The 16,687-nt window shown below is 42.8% G+C and overlaps 1 protein-coding gene across 1 annotated transcript in view; it reads right to left on the bottom strand.

Moving 5' to 3' along the window:
• Positions 1-5,813, bottom strand: part of plppr2a (phospholipid phosphatase related 2a) — a 41,034-nt gene extending 35,221 nt beyond the window's left edge. The window contains exon 1 of the mRNA XM_084569953.1: positions 5,694-5,813. Coding sequence (XP_084426079.1) covers positions 5,694-5,762 — 69 coding nt within the window. The 5' untranslated portion in view covers positions 5,763-5,813. The remainder of the gene's footprint in view (positions 1-5,693) is intronic.
• Positions 5,814-16,687: the final 10,874 nt, after the last annotated feature.

Genomic DNA, 16,687 nt, shown 5'->3' with positions numbered 1-16,687 from the left:
GACGCCGGTGTGATGCTCGAGTGTTCTCGGCCTAATCTCTGCGTGTCGCTCAGGTGTTAATGAGGCCTGCGAGACTGATGTGTACGTGCGATGACACTCTCCGGGAGGATTATTTTGTGTGCGTGTCAAAGTGAATTAAGTGAGAAAACGGAGCGCTGGTGATGGGTATGTCAAAACTCCTGTTGATAGATCAGGGTCAAAACTATGTAAAACACAGGAGAGCTCAGAACAAAACTTGGTACTGAAGCTGGTAGGGGAGCTTCAGCTGTGTTACAGCAGTGCCCCCTGGTGGAGGAAGCAACATCAATAACATTTCTCCACGTGTCTGCTGTTTCTCTGAATGATATCAGAGTGAAGAATGTGCAGCATTTACCTAAACAGACACAGAATATTTGTATAGAGCTTATTAATCTCATAGACATTTTTAAATATTTATGTAGAAGACGTGCATCGACTCATTTGACGCTTTCATGGATAGTAACTGGGACTGTATGACAATTAGGATGAAGGGTAAAAAAGCAAGGACTGTCCCAGTATCATTTGAACCCTTCCTCCCTTAAATTATATATATATATATATTGAATACATACAAAACGCACTTATAAGATTTATGCATATTAGGAAATGACCCTGTGTGCTTCTCCAAATATACAATATAGATCGATAGATAGATCGATCGATATAGATAGATAGATAGATAGATAGATAGATAAAATGTATAAGGTATATATACACAATACACAAAATTCTATATAGAAATATACAAATTTATCTAACAAATATATATACAAAGTATATATATATATATATATATATATATACAAGTATATACTATATATGTATATATAGGCAATAAATATGGATATAAATATATATTGTGTACAAGAAATCATTAAAGACAGTATGAGTATACAGTATGTATGAACTATAAAAGATATATAAATACTGTATAAAATATGTGAGCTATCTGAGATATATAAGTTATTAAATATACAATACTATATAAATAAGTAGACATAATCTAATTCAATGAATAATTTAAACATATATTTCCAATGGGGGCATACAAACTGCCAGCGAGACTCAATCCTGAGAGAATATGAGTCTGGTAAGATGCAATTTGGATTTCATTTTAGAGCGTATTTCAACTAATACAGAGAAGAAACATTTGCACACAATTGGATAGTCCTCCAACCAATCAGATTCATTTTGCCGTAAACAAATTCAGCTCCATGTATGATCAGGCCGACGGAGTGAACCCAGACCAACTTTCCGCCAACAAAAACTTTGTTCCAGCTTAAACAAATTACTCTGGGACTTTCAAGGACTATTGTTAAATTTCCCTGATACAATCAATACTAATATTTTAGCCTTTCACATATAGTATGAAGGCTAAAATACGCAAGACAAACAAACAAGGCCAAGGACCTACGACAAACTCTTCAACAATAACAACAACAAAAAAAGAGACAGACAAGTAATTTTCATACTGTCCCTTAAATCATAAAAGCACAAATTACACGCCTACTGTCCTAATTCATGATGACTGTATGAAAAGGTCAAAGCCACAGTGTGACCACATTTCAGCTAATATTAAAAGGTCACAAACAGCTTCTGTGGAGACCTATGAGAAGAGTCTGAAAAATTGTAGAGTGGTAGATTGCGGCTTTAATGTTCACCGCTCCACTGCTCTGGATAAGAATGGAAATAGAAATTGCATTCTCCATTACACCTCTTCACTGAAGTGTGCACTAGATTAGCTTGAAACACAAACTTTAAAACAGCAAATTGTGCACTAGTCTGAGGGTGAATAACAAATATCAGAGAGAGGAAAACGTAGACTGCTTCGTCTCGTTCTGAGGAGGTTAAAGCAATTTTTCTTATTGCCTCATCTGCCTTTAGAGAATTGGAGCAGAGATGACGTACATGGAGAAACAGGATTAAAAAGAAACTAATGAAAGGTGATTATGATATCCGGATGGCTGGTAGAAATCTTGCCAATATCTGAGACCAAGGAGAAGTCTCGCACTGAAAAATAGGAAATGACGGAGCAAAATGGAGGGAATTGGCGAGCCACGCGGAGCAAGATGGCTGAGTGGCTGGCTCTGATAGAAAAGGTTGTGACTCGTGATTAGGGCAGGGAGGATGAAAGGAGTCGGGAGAAAGGGAGCGGGGACGGAGAGTGAGTCTGGCTGATTGGTTTCCATGGTAACTGCTGATGAGGTGTGTGCGGGGGTAAATAAAAGAGCAGGTCCTTCTGGCTCGGTATGGATCACCGTCACCTCACAACCGCACACAAACACATTAGTTTGATAGGCGGTGCTAATGATAGGTCACATCCATTCTTGATTTACAGAAATCTGCTGGTTTTACAAACATTATTCATTTCATGTTTTGGATGAACACTGATCAGCCACAAGATTAAGACCACTGTCAACCCATAGGACCCAAAGGCCCCCACTTACAACATTGTGCCTGCCAACCACAGAGTATGCAAAAAGGACAACAAATCAAACCTGAATGCCTCTTGCTGTTGTGCTGACAGCACTAATCGCCGTAGCACCTCACAGTCAATACTGTAATCTTGTTTAAGGCAGTAGAGTGGCTCAGTGGTCAACACTGTTGATTCACAGCAAGAAGCTCCAGGGTGCCAAAGTGTAGCAGCACAGGAAACACACAGGTAACAGCATTGAGCATGTGATCTGAATTCCTCTAAATTGCTAATGGGAGTGTGATTAGATCTCTGTAGACGAGTGTGAATGAAACAAGTTGTTAAATAAGATATTAAGCAGAAGCAGAAGATCCCATACAGATTTCAAAACGATGACGCATTATAAATAGTAGCTGGAACGGTGCAAATGAAATCCTTTCTTCATGCTGAATAGTTTTCTTCCATTGTTTTCAATCCAGATGCCAAAGTCTACCATTTTCACCTCTTCAGATTCTGATTATATCATCTCAGTGTAACAGATATAAAACCTAAAATCTCATCGCGTTCCACTCATAATGCATAAAAGCCTACTTTTCCAGCTGTCCGGCAAAATAATTCCCCTCTTTCATCACTGTACTTGACTGTGTTTAAGGCAGCTTCAAAAAGGTAAAAGCGATCAATGAATATAATACTCTGCAATAGAGGGCTTCAGTCATTCTCTTATAAAGGAATCTAATATAGTCTAGATATAAGAGTTAGACTCTTAAAAGGCAGAGAGATAGAGGGAAAGCTCTGTGATGTTGTCTGCTCGGCAACAGCATCAGTAATGATAGAAGTCTTTCAAACAGTTCATACTCAGTGTCGTGACTTCCAGACTGCATCAGATTATATATTAGGACCATATAGGTGTGCTTTTCCCATCCACAATGAAATGCTTTAACCCCAATCGTATGTGTTAGAGTTAGTAGATTTCAGCAACTTTAACGACAGTTAATATTTTAAAGAAATGTTATCACCAAAGGGGGAAAAAAAACAAAAAAACGTTAGCCTAATTAGCTAGCTTGATGTAGCAGACAAAATATGTTCGGCGACAGTGTTTCCAGCCTGTCTCCATCTCAAAGAATTAACTAATTGTTTGGGAAAATGAATTTAAATGTGGGAGGGGCTTAGCAAGCATTTCCTAAAATCCTGTGCTAGTAGCACCAAAGGTGTTACTAGCACTACGTTTAAACCGTTAGCACCTGAAAGCTCTTCTAGAGTACTGTGGGTCATAGACACCTACGCCGGCGTGAGCCATTTATACTTGTGCTCACGTCAGTCTGGTTCGCTCAGTACGACGCCACCCAAACACTAGACGGCGCTGTGTCTTTTAATTTTTGTTTCTACTTCCTGCTTCACATTTAACAATGGCAACTGAAACTTTCACCAAAATTTCACAGAGGACGAGTCACGCAAATGTTTGTATCTCCGTACCTCCTCAGTTAACCTTTCCTCGATGTGTTCCATCTTTATTGATTCAAACAATCAATTAGAAAATTGCAGAGATAGAGTAGCAGCCGGGAAATACTAAAACGGAAACCAAGCAGACCAATCACAGCTCTTGTGGCCTGCGTCACCGCGGCACCTAGTCACATTTCTGGGGAGGTGCACGTCAGCTACAGCGCGAGGGTTTACGTATGCTCCGCGCTGTCGCCGTAGCTTCTGCGTGAATTTAAGCCTGAAAATGTCCGCCTGGACTTTTTTGCTTATTTTGACTATAAAAAGGTCAGAAAACGTCCTGTGGGGTAAGTGATTTTGCACATTTCTTCCGGAATATAATACCTCTAACTTTCAATTTTTGGCAGTTATTTACAACTTACTGCAAGTTGTACGAGCATAATAACCATCTCATCTTTCAGGAAACAATTGGAGTTTTCCCTGTGGAGCAAACTGTGACATAATTACGGCAATCCAAAGTGACCCATGAACCTGGCTGATACCTAAAAATATTAGATTTTACTTAACTGTGTCATGAGGTTTAATTATTCACTTGTAATTAGTTACTGAAAGCTGATTAAAATAATACAAACATGTACACTAAAAGCGCCAGATTGACCTGTTTTTTTCACACTCTTCCGCGTGGCTGTCGCGCACACATTAATGCAGTTTTCCCTACAAGCAGCAGAAGGAAACCTTGTTTGCATCCCTCCATTACAGGTAAACAGCTGCTGGCCTCCTTTCTTTGACCCCGATTGCTTGTTAGAAACAGAAATATTATCTCAGTCACACAGATGTAGAGTTAAGGGAGGGAACTGACGGAGACCCGAGGGCTGATGTGTGGGAGACGTACTGTGTAGAGCACAGCTTTTACTGTGTATTATAAGTGTTTCATAGACATAGCCCGGCTATCCTGGTCCATCCTTAAGAGCCAGGAAGACACAAAGGACAGTATGAGGACAAGAGTCGATGAAGTGTTGAGGTAAAGGGTGGCTAAAATACCTATATTAGTACAAAACAGTACATGTAAGAACCGCTGAATTACGAAAAGCAATGCTTTGCTTCTGAAAACATGACGGTTGGTTTCTGTGAAGCCACTGAGTTTCTGGACGACTTGGTTTGTCTAATTAGATTACAGACCATCTGATTATCTCACCAGTTCACGCTTGTCTCCACCTCAGTTACAGTTCGGCGACTGCTCTCGGACTTCCACTGCCCTCTGAGTCATCCGTCTGACTGTCCTCATGAACAATGCAGAGCGCGCTTCTCACAAGGGATGAGGCGGCGTGTGCGTGAAGTGCATTAGAGCGTTCGCGGCCTCCCGCGGACGCCGACCTTTGCCGTGATCTGTACGACACGACTCCGTCTCCGACACCGTGACATCCACAAGCACCTCGATGAATCATGCAGGTCGCAAATACGCAGAAAAACTCTCGATACGCCAACGGAACAACCGTAGCCACTTTGCGAGGCCTCGGTGCTGGAACGGGGCGAGATGTGTGACACAGAGTGAGAATGTCAGTGACGGAGAGTGTGTTTGCTGATCTGTCCCGGACTCTACTATTCAGCCTGAAATATTTACCGCTGAGGCAGAGAGCGCGGAGACGTGAGGAAAGCGAATCGAGCTGGGAGGTTAGCTCGAGCTAAACCTTCGCAAAAGGAAAAAGGAAATTACTAAAGAGTCTTTCGCAGGAGCTGATGGGCAAGGTATCATTGAATACTTAAAAAAAACAACCTCTTCGTGATGCAGCATTAGAGGAAAAAACTGCCCGTTCGAGCTGCTTACCTCCACAAACAGGAAGCAGGGAACGATGGAGCTGCTGCTCTTCACGCCCGGCTTCTCCTCCGCCGCCATCCCTCTCCGAGTTTCCTTTAACGTCCCGCTGGAACCGGCCTGGCTCTCTATCGCCTTATCCTGAAGAAAAGAGGATAGGTCAGTTAAGTTCAATTACCAAGCTGAGGTCAGAGTGCAGGATTAAGTGGAATCCATTTACGACAAATGAGCTTCAGGGGCTTTCCTTGATGGCTCATCCCTCTCTCTCCGCAATCGCGCACTGCTGTTATTTAACAATTCATCCAGCATATTGTTTCTGTGAGACCTCTTTATTGTATATTTATGGTTGTATTCATGAATATTTAACACGTGCACTAAAAGTGAACTCATTTCTTAGCACTTTTTAGCTGTTTCCATCTTACAGTTGAATGCACCGAAGCAGCTTTTCTTTTGTTAAAAGTTTCATGCATCGTGTAGCAGCGACGGAGCGAGAACAAACGATGAATAAGTAAACTCCGCAAACAGGTGGAACGGTGTGAAAAAGCACACAATGCAGTGGTGCAATTTGTACAGCGTACGCACCTCTGTTGAAACAGCGAGTTTTTTATCTTATCAGCACTTTTGCATCTTTAATCTAAAAGTTGATTTCTACACTAAACGTGCAAAAGTTCTGATGTGCTACAGCATTGTGTATAGACCTCCTATATCCACTGAAGCCGGCGAGGTGGATTAGCGCCGAGCTAATGTACTAGCAAGCTGCAAACACAGAAGTGGAGGATGCATGGATGTCACAGGATGTCACTGAAACAAATGAAGGCAGCAGGCTAATTTTAATAGCACTGCTAACTTCTATTGTAAGAACCGGGGATGAATGCAACTTGATAGCAAACAGACAAAAAATAAAACAAAAAAAAAACATTCCTCTGCAATGTGTCCACTAGTTTTTCAAATACAATCTAATCAAATATTAAATGACGCTCATCTTCTCTTGTATTCTCTCTCATCTCAGACTTGCACAAACAATAGGATGCACGTGCAAGCTGGTTTGAAAACCGTCCAACAAACCAAAAGAAGAAGCAGAACCAGAACTTGCTGTATCATTGTGATACTTCTATTCTTCAGTCCGGAGGTGAGTTTTAAATGCAAGTTTGACTAGTTTTCAATAGCAGGTTGGCTCAATGCTTACCGTTGTGTGACAGAAGGTAACCATCCAGATGTTAAATCCTAAATACCACATATGTTTGACACAATGGGTTGTGTGCATGGTTCAGTAAACCCTCGATTACAGGACCGAACCTAAGGACGACTCAAAGGACGGAGTGAATTTGTCTCCCTTGTGCCTAAAAAACAGTTGTGACTCATCAGAGAATGGACATGGGCCTTCTGAGGGTGTCCTGTGGTGCAAGAAAATGTTGTTAATGGGGGCCTTTGGGTCTAATAGGTTGAGGGGAGGAGGCCCCTGTGGATCATCCCACAGGTACTTGATCAGTTTGGGAGTCAGGCTGCATCCTGTTGGGGATGGCTGCTGCCATCAAGGAGTGTCATTGCTATGGGGGAGGGGTAGCCAACTTCTTTTCAACTAATTACCATATATTAGACATTTCTTTGCAGAATCCATGGGTAGAAGGCCACATTTATATTCAATTATGTTTTATAGAAACATTGATGATGGGTCAAATTTGACCCAGAGAACAATGCGAAGGTTTAGTAACTTGACAGATGCCATCCAACTAGCTCGCCAAAGCTAGCTGGCTTAGTAAGCTACCCTTAACCAGAAAGTAGACAAATTTATAGCAATAATTCTTTGACAAATGCTCGGTTCCTTCCTTTATGTGAACTAAGTCATGATATATAGAATATATACGATACTTAGATGGTGTAGCTTAATTGTCACTGCTAAACTTAGGGTTTTGCTTTTGCAGATTAAAGAAATTAGATAATGTGTTAATTAGCCTTAAGAGGCTGTTGCAGGTAGATTCTGTTATTCTGTTATCTTTGTACAGATCCAGACTACCTATCTCTTCCTATTTACAAGACTTTGCTAAGCTATGCTAAGCTTTGTGAGTATATTTCCCAAAACGTCAAACTATTCCTCAAAGCTACAGCACGTCTGCTTAGACTGGAGACGTCTTTATTTCCATTTAAACCCCGAGACAAATAAGCGGAGGAGAGAAACTCAACACAAGGACTTCAGCGTTGCACTACGACGGCGAGGCTGCCAGCAGCAGCTACGTGTGATCACACTTTGCAAACAGCGTCAAATTTGCGTGGGCGTGCTCGCCAAGTTTTGTCTTCCAGGTTTTTATCCATGACGCTGCTGAACCTAAACCTTTCAAAGACGTGATACGGACCCTGATTCACCTGTTGGTGAGTTGGATGGATTTTAAAAAACATGAAATATCTAAAGGGCAGAGGAGAGGAAATGAGAGGACTCTTTGTTTCTCAGAAGTCTTCGGGTTGACCTCTATGCTGCTGCTGGAGAGCTCTCTTCCCCCTAATTCCATGTACTCTCGTAGAAAGAATAGGCCTCAGGGATGAATAAGGCATGACGCCAAGCTCTTAGCAGCCCTCAGAACAACGCAACGTGCCAACCAAGACTGCTTTTAGAGAGGGGCTGGTTGGGACTTTTAAGTGTATGTGATATTTGTCCAAAAAAAAAAAAAAAAGTAGCTGTCAGGGTGAACAAGCAGAAGCCAGAGGTAATGGAAACCAGCAGTGAGGAGAAGAGAAACAGACAGAGCAGAGGAATCATTCCTGTTTCTTCTCCTCTAGAGGCGGACGGGACTTGTTACTTTGCCGTTTCATTTCCTCAGTGGGAGGCAGCACAAAGAGACACTCTCCCACAGTTTGGGCCACCGGCTGAGAAAGTACCCGGCATGAGTTGTGAGTCAGATTCGCTGGAGATGTAACCGCGCCCTGGGAGAGACTACTCAGGTGGCAAGAAATGATGTGGAGAAGCTTTTAATGATAACATCTGATAAGTGGGACAATGAGCCACAGATGATTTAACCGAAAGAATGGGAATAATAAAAGCTTAATTTATATTCCCTATGTGGGTATGAAGTCTTCTGAGATGTCCCATTTGGAATAAATGCTTTCTCCAAGTGCTGGTTGCAGCTTAATTAGTTTGAGAAAATCCGCCCACTGCTCAATAAGCTGAACATAGCGATGAAGCTAGAAGCTAATGGACTGTACTTTGTACCGATGCATATAAGACTAAAGACAGTAAGCATTTAATATCACAAATTTATAAAAGACTGCAAAACTCCAAGAACTATTCCACTTTCCAGGTTAAGCAGGAATGGGAGGGGGAGTCTGGCCTGGAGATATCTGAGGATGGTCAAGCTAAGACCACCAACTCCAGAGCCTGGCGAGAATTCTGCTGGAAGAATATAAGAAGAGTTTTTGTGACTCCAAAATTGAAATTGAAAGAACAGCAGGGTTTCCAGGGACAGGATAAAGGCTGGAGACAATTTGGTCAGGGAATGACTTTTTCTTTTGTTATACTGTATTTGGGTAAAATCCCAGTTGGACTTATGGACCAGGACAATTTTTTATTTTTATAAAGTGCTCCTGGCCGCGAGCAAGAAGGCCATTACACGGAAATGGCTGCAGACAAATCTGCCATGAAGGAATGACTGGACCACCACGAAATACAATGCATAGAAAAACTGACCTTCTCCCTAAGATTATGGGCTGAACAGTATATAAAATACTGGGAAAGGTGGACTTCTTTGTCTGTGTGATTGACCACTCCAGCTTGCACTAACATATGGCCTATGTCAACTTTGTCAACCTGTCTGTTGACTTATATTCTCTGTCTATTTTTTGCTCTTGCTCACCCCATCTTCAGAGTTTTATAGCGACTTAGCTGTGACTTTCAAAGACCTAAAAACCGACTGTGTCTGGTCAGCACAGCCTAGACAACAAACTTAACCAAAAGCGTAGCGCTAGTTCTTTCAAGTAGCTGTCAAAGAGCCACATGTTTCCCTTGGGAGTTGGCAGAGACCAAAAACAGAGCTAAAAGAAGTTCCATCCAAAACATGATGCTCCTGCTCTTAATAGGCTGATGATGATTGGGTCATCCATCCAACAAAGTGGACAGAGGGAAAGTACCTTTCCCACACCTTCAGTCCCAGTCCATGTAGTCCACAGACTTCATATAAACACAGGTGAACCTTCTGTGCCACCAACCCATAGAATTTATACAGCACCCACTCAAAGCAGTTAATTATGAATGACTTTAAAATTTATTATAATTTCATTTATAAGGTGAGATGTACAGAAATATCCTGCCCCCTACTTCCTGTCATGAAGTGGGGTGATTCGTCCTAGAGCAGGTGTTTCAAACTTCAAGCAACTCTTACCAACTCCTATTTTTCCCTTTGTTTTAGTGCAAAGAAGAACAAGTACATTATGAAAATGTTCATCTTTTAACAAAACTTTTTATGGACAACCTGAAATTTCAGGTTGGGTGTTCTGGGTGTTGTGTTTTATCCACTTCTCTTACTATAAAAGTGGGAAAATTAGGAATACCAGTTACCTCTATTGAAAAATTGCAGCTAAAGTCTTTGCAAATTCATGGCATGGGCCAAATTAGGGGATCCTAGGTCCAGATCTTTCCAGCAAATTTTGGGTCTACACTGAAGGTCTGCTCCCAAGATCTCCAAAGGGAGGTGCCCAAGAGGCATCTTTAACAGTTGCCCGAACTGCCCCAACTGGATCTTTTTAATGCAAAAGAGAAGTGGTTCTTCTCTGAACACCCAAGCTTGGCTAAGACTTTGTGTAGGGAACTCAAGAGTTCCCAAATCTCCTATTTCTAGGACTGTTCATCCTTGACATTTCAGGTTGGGTGTTCTGGGTGTTGTGTTTTGTCCATTGAAAAACTGCAGCTAAAGTCTTTGCAAATTCATGGCATGGGCCAAATTGGACCCTCTGGGGGTATGCTTTATTTAGCATCTGATTGCTTTTAACCTCGTCCTGTCTGTCAACTGAATACAGAAAGAACAAACCGATTCATGACAGAGTGTAATCCAGTTCAAATAATAATCTCTTCCACAATTTTATACTGAAAAACAAGTTGACACAAAAGAACATGTGATAAATTCTGGGAGGTTTGAACCTTTTTTGGAGAAACATACGACTTTAGATTGATTTAGAAGTGATCACATGACTGTAACGTATAACCAATGATGCTGGTTAAACTTCACTGATTCGTGACTGACATGTGGAAGGAAGAAACAGTCCAGCTGGATTTGGTCCAGTCAGAGAGAGGCCTAATCTGATGTGCATCTATCAATCAGAGAGAATCAAACCAACTTGTCAGCAGAGAAGACACTGATGGAGTGGAACATGCAAAGAAAGCCGAGCGGACGTCTGTTACAGGGCGAAAAATGTGACTGAACTAAAAACAAAAAAAAAATCAAAATGGTGGAAAGACGAGCCGCAGAGAGGAAAGTTGAATTAACACTGTTACGCTCACACTGGCACACACACACATCAGGGAGGGCAGGACATCCGAATCCCCTGCTGCTCCGAGGTCTCCAGTCAAACGGTAGAGACCCAGGCAGCCATATGTCCTCTCTGCTGCCTCTGCAGTCCGCCACCCTGCCCCAGGACATGCAGGACATCCACAGCCCCGTGCATGTGAACACACACGCAAAGACAAAGCCTAATTGGGCTGTCTGGATCATGCTTGCCAAATAACGCTCCTGGATATCCAGTGTCCTTCTACGCATAAATCCACATGAGTGTGGCAGCAACACAGGAGAAGGTGCAGCGGTAATGCAGCGTTAAAATCCCAGCTGTCACTCAGCCAATCCTCTGTTTCTACACATAACTCAACTAAACATCCAAGGCTTTGCCGGCAGAGCGTTCTTTTAAATAATTTACCTGCGGTTTACGGTGAATTTGAGCAAACTGTCAAATCCCTCAGCTCTCACGTTTGCTTTGCTTTTTTATTTTTTTTTTCTCCTAATGTTTCTGCAGCGTGGCCATTTTTTTGCCCTGCAACTGTCACACCAATCTCTTTCAAGTCAGATCCCGGCACACTCAGCGTATACAGCAAGCCACGCACTTCTTGCACACGCATGAGCAACACACCTGAGCTGGAACAAACAGCAGAACACCCCCCCCTGCCCTTCCTCCTCTTCCTCCTCCTCCTTTCGGTACGTGGCAATCCCTTCCTACTATTTGAAGAACATGGTAAAGGATGAGAAGGAAAACCGTAATAGGATTTACCCAGCGGTGGGTAATTAGGGCTTGTGTTTGGGGAATACCACATGATAACACAGAATACCTCTGAGAGACCCCCACCCACCCCCCATCCATCACCACCATTGATACCACCACTACCACAACACACACACTCTGAGGTTTTCTTGGAAAAAAAAAAAACACAGGTTAAAGCGCAGATCGGGCAAAACAGGGACTTCCAAAGGAAGGCTCTTGTGTTACCAGAGGAGGAAAACCTGCCATCCATCCATCCCTCCACTCATTCCTCATTCCCTGCATCCTTACCTTGGATACCTCGTCGCCAAGCTGACGGTTGCCGTGGCACCAGATTCCTATGCGATGGCCATGTCAGAACAAATGACACCAAATCTCCTTCCAGCCCAGATGTGCGTCTCTTCTTCTTCTTCCTCCTCCTCCTCTTCTTCTTCTTCCCTCTCCTCTCCCCCCGCGCTGCCTCCTGGTCCACAGCGAAGCGTGAGATGAAGAGAGACGGCAGCGTCTCCGCTCAATGTCTCCAAACCTCTTCCGCGCATACACAGAAAACGCTTGCCCTCCTTTTTTTTTTTTTTTAATTAGCTCGTTCCAACAACCGGCGATGACTGATAAATCAAGGGGCTGGAGTGAAATCACCTCCTGTGCAGTACACCGATCCGAACGAGGAGACACAGAGGAGAGGGAGAGGGTGCATGGACATGTGTGTGTGTGAGGGAGTAAGAGTGTGTGTGAGAGGCTGAGATAGAGAGAGAGAGAGAGAGAGGGAGAGAGAGAAGGGAGGGCGTGCGTTATGTGTGTCAGCTCATTTGTATTCAAAGCTTGTTTAGCCTCCCCTTTCTCTTTCCCTCCCTTCTATCCCCTTCTCTCTTCGGGAATGGACGTGAACCTGACCTAAACGTAAGGGGGAACAGGGATGAAGGAATTTTGCAGAATCAGAAGACATGAAAGTGTGTGTGTGTTTAAGTGTGTGTGTTTTAGTGTGTGTGCTGCATGTCTCCATCCCAGCCCACTCTGGATGTGGGTTAATGATGCGATGCTAAACCTGTTCTGGGAACACGTGTAACATCTCAGGTCAGAGCTGGTACCAGACCGGATGGAAAAGTAGTGCATGTGTGCGTCACTGTTAAAGACGAATAAAGCTTTGTAATTATGCGCTGACAAATATCTCGGACGAACAGGTCGCGATGAGATTCCGAGCAGCCGGAATTGCACATTAAAAACAACACGTCACCTTGAGCTGTGAAACAGCTGAGGGCACGTCCTGCCGTGAAAAACTGTGCCACTCCTGATAAACCACGTCCCCGCACAGGGTCGAGACAATGCCGTACCGACAGCTGCAGAGAGGAGACGGATGCCTATAGCAGCAATGTCAGAAAATGAGCAACGTCCCTGTGAATATGCGCCACCCTGGGTCAGGCGGCGATATCTGCCACATGGATTGCTGCAAAATCTCGTACAGACCTTTGTGGTCTTCAGTAAATTAACCGTAGAAACTTTGATGACTAGCAATTTTGGTCATCCCTTACTTTTGTGTGTCTGATGATGTGAACGATAAACATTAAATGCTAGCATTAGTTGCGGTTGGTGGAAGAATCTCTCCTTATTTATCATCGAAGCTCACCAGATACAAGTTTGATGAGAATGTAAGCACAACGCAATTTTAGATTGGATCAGCGACACTGGCCTGGCTGCAGACCATTGGACCGAACCTGGTTAGCTGTTATATACCTTTTCCCACGTTAATGCTAAGCTAACTGGCTGATGGCTTCATATTTACCGTCTATCTATCCTTTCCAGTCAAGACAGCAATGGGCTTAGCACGGTATCCCTGAAGTCCCTAGCTCCTCCCAAGGGATCCTAGGTTCAGATCTTTCCAGTAAATTTTGGGTCTACACCGAAGGTCTCCCCCCAACATCTCCAAAGGGAGGTGCCCCAGAGGCATCTTTAACAGATGCCTGAACCGTCCCAACTGGACCCTTTTACTGCGAAAGAGACGTGGTTCTATTCTGATCACCCAAGCTTGGCTAGGACTTTGCGTAGGGAGCTCAGAGTTCTCAAATCTTCTATTTCTAGGACCGTTAAATCAACTGCCAACGTTTCTTACTGGTAAATCAAAAGCTTTGCCTTCATATTTCATATTTACTGAACCAACAGGGAGGTGGTGGCACTTCTAAAACAAGGCTAAGACCAGGCAACTGGATTTTTTTTGACGTTTCTCAATCCACGTCTTGGCAAGGAAGAAATTTGGGCAAGATTTCCCAAAACATTACCAAGAATTCCTTTAGTCTCAAAGAAGATAGGAGACACATAGGCACTGGGCGACAATGGGTGTTTCTCAATATACATTCTTGTCTACATTTGCATTCGAGTGGACTTCTGAAATGTCATCACTCGCTGCAAAAATATCGTCCCAAGTCAAAGTACGCAACTGAATGAGTACAGTCCAAATGCCTAGATGTGTTCTTGCCTTGTTTCACCCGGGAAGCACCAGAACTTGTGGACCTGGGAGAGCCAGGTATCCCAGAATGCATTTCACAATTGTAATTAAGTATACTGTCGTTCTAAATACAGGATGACAGTGATGCGTCCTACCAACCTCCAGAGTTTGGACACAACTACGTGCGTAAATTGGAAGAGAAACACCCTTTGACTTGTCACAGTAGGGAAAGCACAGGTACATTATTGAAGGTGTGTTCCACTTATGTGTATGATGGTTCACCTAGATGACAGTGATTTTCAGTCGCTGGTGGAGTTGAAAAAACGAAAAATAATAACGTCAAAGCTTCAGTTATCAGATCAATCGGATCTAATCCCGTTTTGCGAGAAGCTTTGATCAGAAACCAGTTATTTGATCTGCCCCGTCCAACCTTCTGGATGATGGCATTAATGTTAAATGAATCAAGATCTCTGGTGTTTTAGTTAGCTGGGGCTGCCGGTGGCTTCTGCCTTGCCCACTCTTCATTAATATAGCATTACCTCAGAGGCATTAATAGCCACTAGCCTTGTTTTATGAGCACAGATCCTGGCCTATTTTAGAAATACATACATCAAGAAAGAGGCAAAATAAAAACCCTTGTGATTTAGGTCCCTTGGCTGTTGAGATGGTTGAAATAGTAAGAAATAAGGAAGAAAAACAACACAAAAGGAAACAGACAAATCCAATAAGGACTGGAGGAATGAAGGAATCAAGTCTAACCCTTCCACAAATAATGTGTAAATGAAATTCACTCCCTCCAAATTATCACCTCACGAGGTTCCACTTCCCCTCCTCCAGTGCTGAGTGTGCTGTCCTGGCTTGTACGGGGTCTCAGTGGGATTGTCATAGTGGTGGATGAGATATGGCCCGAGCGTCGTGGAAATGAGAAATCTGCCTGTTATGGGGTCGTTATGGTTTACAACACATTGGATGCTCGTCCCATGGGTGTACTCTCCTCCAGGCCATGTATACCCTGCTCCATGTCCCTGTCCATCCCCCTCTCTGGCTGCTTGCATCGTCCTGCAATGCAACCCCCCCCCCCCCCAAAGTCTGTCCACGGCTGATGAAATCTGAGCGTGAAGGGTTAGCAAATGAAGGATATAGTAGGGCAAAAGAAAGAGAAGGAAAGGGCAAAAACGAAAGAGGTGCAGAACTCGAGAAGTTTTTGCTGACTGTGCTTGCATACAGAACCATACACAAAAAAACAGATGTAGTCAGTGGGAAGTAAGTTTTACGTTGCCTAGTGTATGCGTTAACACATTTACTCATTCACGCACACTGCACAACCAGAACGCAGTGATGCTTATATGCTTCATATCTGCGCTGCATGCATGCATGAATACAAGCGCCCAAAAGCAACCCTTGGTAGAGCTGGATGTGTTCCTTTACCTTTACTGCACGCTGGCACTCAATGCAGCTCGTGGCTTGCTTAAATTATTCACCAATTCGTCAATTCAGGGTCAGTTAAACATCTCCGCAAGAAGTTCAGGCAATGCGTCAACAGCTACAGGCAAAAATGTGCCAAGAATAAAGTACTTTTAAGTAGTCCAGCAGTACCCCTCCATCAACCCCACCACCACGCACCAAATGGGCTCATTTTAAATGATTTTATACTGGATGTTATTCAACAATTCTGTAAATTAATTATGTTTTTATACGACTAAGCTAACCTTTGCGGTAGCACAAGCTAGACGGTTAGCATTATCATTACACACAAATCTCGCCACTGTATTATTTGCAGAAATCTACAGTATTTAAAAAGTTTCAGCCCAGTTCAGCTAATAAATCTGGCAATTTCAACCCCTTTTCCGATATGTATAGTGATTTAAATGCCTAATCTATAATTTTATCTGTGTTAATTCACCATTTAGGCTACCTTTCCCAACCTTTCCCAACATTTTATCTGCTACAATCCCTTAGTTCTTGCTATGTATTTAAAATGTCTTTCTATCTGCTATCTGCTAAGGTCTAACGAATTTTAATTCACTCTTCATTGCAGCATATGATGTTTAAGTGACTCATTGGGTGTATCAATCAAATCATGGTCCCATTCGTTGGAATGTTGGAGGTCATTTGTTTGATTTGTGGCTTGTTCCAGATGTTTGTGTTGATGTACGAAGCTATTTGTGTGATTTTTTTTCTTCGCAGAAAGTACATTTTTTTCCAATATTCTGACATTATATGAACAAGTTGAACCTGCACAACAACGTATGAAGCTACTGTACTTAACAGAGGTGTGAAAATTAGAAATTACAACTGCTAGATGGATTTACCTACTTTCACAAAGAAACGTACTGTCTAA

This window comes from Chelon labrosus (genome assembly GCF_963514085.1).
Source record: "Chelon labrosus genome assembly, chromosome: 21".
Taxonomy (NCBI): domain Eukaryota; kingdom Metazoa; phylum Chordata; class Actinopteri; order Mugiliformes; family Mugilidae; genus Chelon; species Chelon labrosus.
This window is presented reverse-complemented; position numbering and strand designations above follow the sequence as displayed.